The following is a 10,083-nucleotide window of genomic DNA, read 5'->3' as shown; positions in this document are numbered from 1 at the left end:
ACGGTAACCTTAAATAAAATGCTTACAAGTTAAAACAAGGCGACTCCGAATTGCAGTTATATTCCTGAGATACTGCGCCCACACATTTCCACCGTATAAGCACAAACATTTCCGCGATATTTCACTGCGTTAGAAGTATTGTTTACTTAGGAGTTTTTTTGTTGTTGTTGCAGTTTTATATATTGCAAACTCGACCTGAAGGTACTGGAACGGTTTAAAAAAGCACAAGTTACATTAGACAAAGTAACGGTGTAATGTTTATTCCAAGGAGACTGGCAGTAAAATTAGGCATCGTTGGCTTCTGAAACGCGTTCAATTTCAGGGGGGTCTTGGGATATATGTGAGCTCCATTCGTCACACATGCTATGCTATCAGTTACTTTACCCATGTTTGAAGCTATGTTGGTTGTTTCCAAAGCATTATTTTGTTGAACCACAATTCTAGCTAACAAAGTAACACTCCTGTCCTGCCTGCCAACATGTCGAAAGGGCCCTCATTCACCTTTGTCCGACTCGTGCAACGGAAGCCCAGAGCTGTGCCTCGGAAGCCGCGGGGCTTTTGAAGTGGTGCTAAGAGTGCACGGGGCCAGACAGGTCCTGGGTGTTCCCTCCGAATCCTCGTGGCTCTACCTGACGCGGGCCACAGGTATGCACGGGATGTACGCACACGCCTGCCTCTGGCACGCCGCCGTCACGCGTGCCCTGGGGGCGGGGCCGCATCGGTAGCCCCGCCCCTCTCGCGCGCCGCCCTGACCAGCTCCACCCCTGCCGGCCGCTGTCAGGTGCTGCAGGTGCGAGTGCGCCTGTGCGGCTTCGGACTGGGAGAGGGAGGGCGGCGCGCGGCGAGCACCCCCTGAGCGCGCGGACAGCACACGGCGCCGGGTGCGCGTGAGGCCGGCGGCAGCAGTGGGGAGCGCTGTAAAGTGACGGTTCTCTTGTTGAAAGTAATATACAGGAGACGTCGTTGAAGTCTTTAAGTGGGTTTATTAAGATAAACCAAAACACATCACAGGAGCACATCCACACCCGGTAAACTCCAACTGTAGAAGTGACAAACTCACAGTTGAAGCTTACAGGTAATCATTGCCACGAGAGACGCGTCTCTTGAAAGATAACATTCTTCAAGAGATGCGCGTGATAATATACATCATGAGAAACTATGCACGTGATAAGCATTTACTTGAATTCTACGAACTCTACATCTCCTCTCTCCTTATCAAATAAAGAAATTGAAAGAAAACTTAACTACTAGAAATGAAACTTAACAAAAATAATAATCTCTAAAGCGAGTGGGAAAAGAGCAGTTTCTATGAGTTCTAGATGCATTATCAGAAGTTTGGCAAGCAGTACTATCATTTTCAACATCGTCAGTAAGAGTAAGTGACATTTCAATGGGAGGTGAAGTTTCCTCATCAGAAACTGGAGTAACTTGAGAATAAGAAGAAATGTCACTAGGAGTTGGACATTCTAATTGTGGTAAATCAAGAAAAGACCCAGAATGACTTTCATTTTCACTCTTGGTTCTGAGGATGCTCTTGGCTTGGTCAGAAGTTAATTTGACAAGTGAACGTTTATTACGCCATCCTCTCTTATCTAAAAATAAAGAACCTTTGGACACTTTAAGTACTTGAGTAGGGAGTGAAAAATTTAGAAAGGCCTTTTTTAATTCTATCTACAGACTTAAACATGACCCAATCACCTACTGCAAAAATTTCAGGGTTAGAGACAACTTTGGCATTAAAATTCCGTGTTTGTACTGCTTGTTGTTTCTCAACATTATTCTTAAGTTTTGTTCTGTCAGAACATGCTAAACAAACAGTTTTCTCTGGAATCAGATTTTTAATCCAGGAAGGACAAACAGTATTATGTGGGCTTCTTTTCTTAAGTAATCTGAAAGGTGATAAGCCTGTGGTGGAGTGTGGTGTAATTAGGTATGCCCAAACTTTCTCTCTTAGAAAAATTTCTACATTTTCTTTACATGAATAAGCAGTCTGAATGCCCTCTTTTAAAAATCGATTCATTCGTTCAATTAAACCATTTGATGTAGGAGAATATAGGGCTACTCTCAAGTGTTTTATGTCAAATTTCTTGAAAAATTCCTCTATGACGTTAGAACAAAAATGCGAACCATTGTCGCTAACAATTTCTTTGGGAGGTCCTTCCATCCTAAAAATCCTTTGTAAAAATCTTATAGCTGAAGCAGAATCAGGGTTAGTACAAAAATCAAAATCAAACCATTTGGAGTAATAGTCTATAACAGAGACAATGTAACGTTGATTTTGAGGCAAAATTTCAAAGGGTCCTGAAAAATCAATGGCTAGCTTGAACCAGGGGTCATCAGGAATAGGAACATTATGTAAAGATACATTTCGTAACTTCCAGTGTTTATCAGAAGCTAAACAAATGCTACAGGTATCAATCCAATCATTTACATTCTTTTCCATAGCTGGCCACCAAAAATGCTCTTTTAATTTGCGTGAGGTACCACCTACCCCTAGATGACCTTGATGCGCAGTGAAAAATAATTTTTTGCGCAAAATTAAAGGTGGAATGCAACGGTCATCTCTAAAAATTATTCCATTAACAATTGTTAATTCTTCAGAAACCTGTGCAAAGGATTTTAAAGGGGCGGGAAGAGAACGAATTTTGGGCCAGCCTGAGATTATAAGGTTTTTTACTGCCATAAGAGTTTCATCTTCAGTGTAGCATTTGAACCAATCCTCTTCAGAAATAGAAAGAGGAGAGAGAATTAAGTCCTCTAAGGAGGCAACAACGCACTCAATATCATTTCCAAGTACGTCATTATTATTTTCTAATGGCAATCTAGAGAGAGCATCAGCTCTCATATTTCTGCCTCCAGCAATGTGGTGAATGCTGAAATTGAAGTCATTTAATTTTGAAAGGATTCTAACTAACCTTGAAGAGGCTTTGCCAGTGCCATTCCCATTTAGAAGATGTATTAAAGGTTTGTGGTCAGTGTATAATAAAAATTGAGAGCCCCAAATGTAAATCTTAAATTTTTCTACAGCCCATACACAACCTAGGGCTTCTCTTTCAATGGTGCTGTAATTGTATTCCGCACTGCTGAGTGATTTTGACGCAAAACCAATGGTATGTTCTACTGAACCTTTCCATTGACAAAGGACAGCACCAAGGCCTTTTTGACTTGCGTCTACAAAAATGCCACATTTGAGACCTGGTGTAAAGGATGAAAGAGCTGGAGAATTTATGATGACCTTTTTGATGTTATTAAAGGCCAAATCTGCTTCATCATTCCACAAAAATGAAACATCCTTTTTCATTAAAATTCTAAGAGGCTGAACCAATTGAGAATAATTCATCACAAATCTCGAATAATATTCGGTGAGACCAAGAAAGGATCTCAAATTATCTTTGTTGTTTGGAATGGGTACATCTTGAATGGCCTGAGTAAGGGAAAGTTTAGGTTTGATACCTATGGTAGAGATGGAATGACCTAAATAGTCTAATTCTTCAACAAAAAACTTGCATTTTTTTGTACCAAGGGTGATACCAACATCCCTGAAGCGAGATAAAACAACATATAAGTCTTTAACATGTTCATCAACATTTTTGGAATGAATTAAAACATCATCTTGATATGCTTGTACATTCTTAATATTGCATAAAACGCTGTTCATAAATTTTTGAAAAACACTTGCGGCACTTGCTAAACCAAAGGGGAGTCTTAGATATTTAAAGGCTCCAAAAGGAGTAATAAACGTGGTAAGTTCAGATGAACATTTGGTTAAGGGAATTTGGTGGTATGCACTCCTTAAGTCTAAAAGCGTAAACAATTTAGAATCAGCAAGTCCAGTGAGAAGTTCTTGAATTTTGGGTAATGGATAACAGTCAATCAAAATATTTTGATTTAATGATCGAAGGTCGGTATACAAACGAATGCTGGAATCTTTTTTTTTAACAACTACGATCGGACTGACCCATAAAGATGAGTCAACAGCTTCAATTATTTTCTCATCAACCATCTTCAAAATTACCTTTTTCAAATCATCTCTTACATTAAGAGGAACATTCCTCAATTTGTGTATGACAGGAATAGCATTGGGTTTAAGGCGAATGTGATGTTCATAGTTTTTAATCTTACCAACTGAATCATTGAAGACTTCTGGAAAATCTGAAATGATTTTGTTAATTATTCCTACATCAATGAAATTAACGAAGGATACATCACATTGTTCATTTATCTGAACGGGGCAATCAGAACCAGGGACTAGCTTGAGACCCATTTTGGCAAGATCTTGCCATCCAACAATGCATTTTCCATTAGTAGCAACATATACTTTTGTATATATTTTTCTACCTAAACAAATTATGCTAGTAATGAAATATCCCCACATTTCAATGCTTTTTCCAGCATATGCTTTTGGTATGATATCCAATGGTTCAAGGGCAATCTTGGAAGACCAGTGAGTATTGAATAGTAATTCAGAGATAATGGTCACGGGGGCACCGGAATCTGTCATCATGTCAATTGTTAAATGATCAACAATTACCTGGCAAGTTGGATCTTTTGCGTGTGCCAGACCATTGGAATCAACCATGCAAATAGAAACTGAATGAATAGAAAGAATTTCTTTTTCAACTAAGTTTCTATTGGGAGCAACAATTTCAACAGTGTTAATAGTGGTATTTTTCATTTCAGTGTTAATAAATTCGACATCATCAGAGTTTTCACCTGTAATGTAAGAAATATTATTAATCTGAGAAATCTTACGATTACGACAAACGGTTTGAAAATGCCCTATTTTTTGACAAAAAGTGCACTTTTTTCCTTGAGCTGGACAAATTGGGCTGTTACTTAAGTGTGTTTTCGAACCACAACGAAAACAAAAGGTATTTGTTCTTCTTTGAAAAGGTTTCTGAAAGGGCTTATTTCTAGTATATAAAGCATTAATATTTGTATCAGGTTGAATGAGAGAAGAAGTTTCAGTAATGCATTTTGACGATACAATGGACCTTTCAATACCTTTAGCTATTTCTAATACTTCAGATAAGGAAGGGTCTCTACAACTCAATATTCTTTCTTGAATTTTCTTGTGACAGCAATTATACACGAATTGATCTCTCAATGCAGTTTCAAGGTAAGTTCCGAAACTGCACTCAGCAGCAAGGTTTCTTAAAGCAGATATGAATTCTTCAATAGATTCATCTTGTTCCTGACGTCTTTTCATGAAATTATAACGTTCGAGTATGACACTAGGTAGTTCAAGGAATTTTCTTTTCAATTTTAAAACTGCAGCAGAATATTCATTAATGTCACCTCCACCACTAGAGGATGGAAGAGGGTTGGGAAGATTGTTGAAGATTTGTCTGCCCTCTTTACCTAAGTTGCTGTAAAGTATTGCCAATTTCCTTTTAGGAGAGTATTCATCAGCTCCTATGGCAATTAAATAACTTTCAAAGTTTTGAAACCAATGTCTCCAAGGTTCTTTAGGTTTCCCAGGTACTGGTAAAAATAATTTAATGTAACTATTTGCTGGCTCGTGGCCATTTCGCTTATTGCAATGTAATGTTGAAAAGACAAAATTTGTAAAATTAAAATTTACTGAAAGTTGTTTAAATATTCCTTTAGAATCCTCAAAAAGAGGTAAAATTCAATATATTTCTTTAAAAACCGCTCACCGTAAATCCTTTAAATGAGTAAACGCGGTTGTTTCCCTTCTGATCTCTCCGATCGGTAACTGGTTGTTATGGTAACGTGGAAACAAATTAAAATGGCCTCCAAGCGTAACCACGCTCCTACGCATGCGTGATGACGTGTTAGGAACGAGATGATGATCTCGTTAACGTCATAAATGACGCGCAGTAGGGTCCGTCAACAATTGTAGAAATGCATAAAATTATGCAAAATTGCGAGGAGACGGCCAATCGGCGGCGGATTTTTCCGTAGTGAAGCTTGTGGAGGTCTTGGAGTCGGCGGTGAGGGTAGTGGGATCGTGCAAGGTAGGTGATGTGCTTTTTCTTTGGTGAAATGGAGGTCCTCGTCGCCAAATGTAAAGTGACGGTTCTCTTGTTGAAAGTAATATACAGGAGACGTCGTTGAAGTCTTTAAGTGGGTTTATTAAGATAAACCAAAACACATCACAGGAGCACATCCACACCCGGTAAACTCCAACTGTAGAAGTGACAAACTCACAGTTGAAGCTTACAGGTAATCATTGCCACGAGAGACGCGTCTCTTGAAAGATAACATTCTTCAAGAGATGCGCGTGATAATATACATCATGAGAAACTATGCACGTGATAAGCATTTACTTGAATTCTACGAACTCTACAAGCGCTTAAGAAAGATGGCGGAAACGGGGGCAGCGGCTGTGCGCACATCACCTCCGCAGACACCACGGGGGCCGACGGCAGCGCCAGGTAAGAGGTGCACGAGGACACTGGGGAGGAAGCAGTGGCATCCTCTTGTTTATTTATAGGGAGGACGCATCCGGAACTTGCAGGGATGCAGCGCTCGGAGCCTGCAATCTGTCACCACGTCAGCTGCCAGTGCCAGCCTGCGCCAGCATCTTTCAACTTGCTGCCTGTGCACCTTCTCCCAACAATCATTGCATCGTCCACGTGCGCTTCTGGATTGGCTGCCCCTCTGCGCTTTTCCCAGGGATTGATCTCTATTTTGTCTGGAGTTGGCCCTTTTCTCCATTATTTTGCATCTGCATATTTCTTATCCTAGTAAGCGCCTCGCTTTTTATGCTTTTCGCCTTGCTCCGAGTATGCCTTTCACCTCAGGCTCCCTATTATTGTTATTACTCCATAAGCACGGATGTGTCTCACTGGCTGTACCACCTCCTAAAGCTTCATTACATCATCAATTTCTTTCTTTAATGACTCTCTGACTGCGCCCTCCACCCACGAGGGTTTCTTACCTATTAGTGTTTCCACCACACCCCAAGTGATGCCTTTACCTCACGGCCAGCACTCCCTTCCCTAAGAATCACCAAACCTGTGTTATCCCACTCTGTATGCCCATCGCCCTGGCCTTAAGGGGTCTTTATGTACCTGTACCTACACATTCCTAATTTTCTCGTCTCATTTTTGAACAATTTGGTCCGGCTCACCATACCCGAGACGTGTTACTGTAGTATCCCTTTTAGATGACATCATTTTACGAGTCTCCTTCCCTTTACTTCAGTTACCTCACAGTGCCTGCACTCAGGGAACGTTAAAGCGCTACTAACACACTTTACTAAGCTGTGGTTCTCCAGTCCTGCACACACCCCTTCAGGGTCCTCTCGGCTTCTGCCTTGCACCTGCAGGTCAGACCTGCTGGCTCCTAGCCAGGGACTCTCGCATCGCTCCACTCCAGGAATCCTCGTCAGCGCTCGGCAGAGGCATGTGGAAATAGAGTGCAAAGTGCACCGTCTCGCGGCGACCATTGACCCCCGGCTGGGATGTGTTTTCATCTTCGGTGAAAAGAGACGTGTATCGACTTGACATTTCTCCACGGTTGTTTATTACTTGCGGAACTGCTGCCAGCGTAACCTTGGAAAACTGCACCGAGACCACGACAGTGGATTATTTTTGTTGTTGCTTGTAGGCAGAATTCCTTCACCCGAAGACACGTTGTTTGTGTTTACTGAAACTGCGTGGTTGGATTCGTATTTTGTGGGCTGAAATGTAGGATTCCTAGGTTATCTGTTGAAATCAAGATCGGGTTATAGCTAGTGGCTTGAACCCAGAGGCCAGGCATTCTTAATGTGTCTGACAGAGAGCTATCTCGTGGGAAATCTGGAATCACAGTTTTTAAACCGCTAGGAGTAGAACTGGACTAGAGTGAAAGCCAGCGAGACCAGTGTGCGAGCGATAATCCGAACACTTTATGCAGTCCAGGATAAATAAATACGGCCAACAGACTTTGCTTTGATTCATGTTCAGTAGGGACGTGCCTCTCAGTGCAGCAGGTTATGTGACACCTGGGCCCACTACTCCCCATATATGGATGTGTTTTATTACTCAACCAATATGTAGGGGATTCCCTTTTTGGCTGAATTAGAGCCTAGGGCACCCCTGCTGCGTCACTAATGTCAGGCCAAGGCACCATGTCAGTGTTTAAATGAGCATAAGGGCCATTGTTGACGACCTGCTCCCCGGAAGCCCAGCCATAAACTAATTATTTTCAATAAACCGGCTCACCGCAGCCACTATCGACCCAAGAAGACAGTGCAAGCAAGGCAGGGGTTCTTAATTGTTTACTCAATGGCTGCCCACATTACCTCAGCATGGGTTGTACTGTGCTGCCTGCGCAGGTTGTTGACACAAAAATATCACAGCATGAAAGGATCTCCCTATCGATACAGTAAACCTGTGTAGACTGACGTAAACCTTTTTTTATCCAAATTATTTCTCGCTTATTGAGTTCGAAGTAAAACCTTTTTGTACATTTTTTTATAAACCTCAATTGTGTTAAGATTTTTTTCATGTTGCTTTTTCGCGATCCTGTGGTTCCCTTTCAGCGGGTTGTCCGCGCCTCCTTTTATCAGACTCTGTTCGATGGTTACCTCATTGAAAGATAAGGCAACCATGGCTTCAAAGTGATGTCACTCGGGCAGATCAGACGGGTAGCGCGCGCAGCCGTCGAAGCCTGTCACAATATTGTGGCTTGATGATTTTTGGGACGTGGCAGCTGCCTTCGGGGGAGGCCGTGTCTCTTTCCAATTAGGATAGGTACATAGGTGGCGGCTCTGATATCTTCATATTCTCCTTCCCTCATCCAAATAAATGAAATTCCCCAAACAGAGTTGGATGCTTTTATTGTTCGTGTTTTGGACATCTTTACCGCTCATAAGAATCGCCACCCTTCAGAGTTGGCCGTTTATGGTAATTTGTCACCGTCTTGCACTTGCTGTCGTCGACAAGTCCTGCTCGGTTTGCCGATGTTGGTGGCTGTGTTGTTGTGTTAGATGTATAGTGTGGGCGTTTGTTAGTATTTTATTGAAAGATGAGGGGTTGTAGTGTGGTACTATGATACATTGCTTTCACCCCTTCAGGATTGAATTGCTGTTTTGTTATAATCAGGCCACTGTAATTATGCAGCAGGATAAAACCAATTATGTAGCATTGTTAACTAAATAATGCTACAAGAGGCTAATTATGCCGTATAATGCAATGTTAGTTCTCCATGTTGTCATTCTTACACGTTAGCACTGTGTGGGCAGAGGTTTCACCATATTATCACCATATTAATATGTTTAATGCCTAAATGCAGTAATCAGTATCTGACAGGTGACCCTCCCCTGCCCTACAAAAGGCCTGACCGTGCATTACCACCTGGGTGGTCGCGTTTTTAGCAAGTCTTAATCCATTTGATATAAACATTTTATTTTGTTAAAATCTTGAAGTTGTTTGTGCATAGGTTGATGAATTATGTGGCCAGTGCAGCAAATTCATAATTATGTGCAAAATGCCACAGTCATAGAATCTCATACTTTCTGTGTCCCTGGTTATGGTACAAACATGGTATATTTTGCTTTAAGCTGATTTTTATGTAATGGCTTCATTTAAAACGTACCCACTTAATACACTGAATAGCTCAGCGGGGTGTGTTTCACTCTACTGTTGAGTATAATGCATCCTCCTCATTGATGTTCTCTTACCTTCTGCTTAGCCAGTGTGTGAGGTCGTTGGGATGTTGACAGGGTTGTGTTTGGATGCGGTCAGTTGGAGTGGATGGACTGAGCAGCAAGGATGCATGCTGCAGTGGTATATCCAGTCGTGACATGTTAGTGTCGTTATCAGTATTTTCCTTGTTTGTGTTACCTCTGGTCCTTTTTGGATGTGTTGGTGGAGGGGTGGGGGGTAGGAGAAGTTTGTGTCTTTGGTCCTGTAAATGTTACGTGTGTTGAGACAAGTTAGTGTCGTGTTGAGTATCCTTCCCTGTCTGGTTGTGTATGCAGAAGGCTTGAGAATGTGAGTTTGTTAATCATCTGATCATCTGTTAGTCACTGTCAGCAGCTGTTGTCTGTCAGCATTCCAGTATGCACAGCTGATGACAGAAACTAACAGATAATTAACATGTACGGCGTCCTGAAGTGGACAACCTGAG

General features: G+C 41.6%; 1 protein-coding gene across 5 annotated transcripts in view; it reads left to right on the top strand.

Moving 5' to 3' along the window:
* Positions 1-729: 729 nt before the first annotated feature.
* The window catches only part of MAP7D2 (MAP7 domain containing 2), a 507,532-nt gene continuing 498,178 nt past the window's right edge, over positions 730-10,083 (top strand). For 4 of the 5 annotated variants that reach the window (XM_078657904.1, XM_078657902.1, XM_078657901.1 and 1 more), the window contains exons 1-2: positions 784-917; positions 6,321-6,401. In XM_078657904.1, the coding sequence (XP_078514030.1) occupies positions 6,329-6,401 (73 nt within the window). In that variant the 5' untranslated portion in view covers positions 784-917; positions 6,321-6,328. Of the gene's footprint in view, positions 923-6,320; positions 6,402-10,083 lie in introns of all 5 variants that reach the window. The other variant, XM_078657900.1, reaches the window with a different exon arrangement.

The sequence above is a fragment of the Lissotriton helveticus genome, chromosome 8, assembly GCF_964261635.1.
Source record: "Lissotriton helveticus chromosome 8, aLisHel1.1, whole genome shotgun sequence".
NCBI classification, from domain to species: domain Eukaryota; kingdom Metazoa; phylum Chordata; class Amphibia; order Caudata; family Salamandridae; genus Lissotriton; species Lissotriton helveticus.
This window is presented reverse-complemented; position numbering and strand designations above follow the sequence as displayed.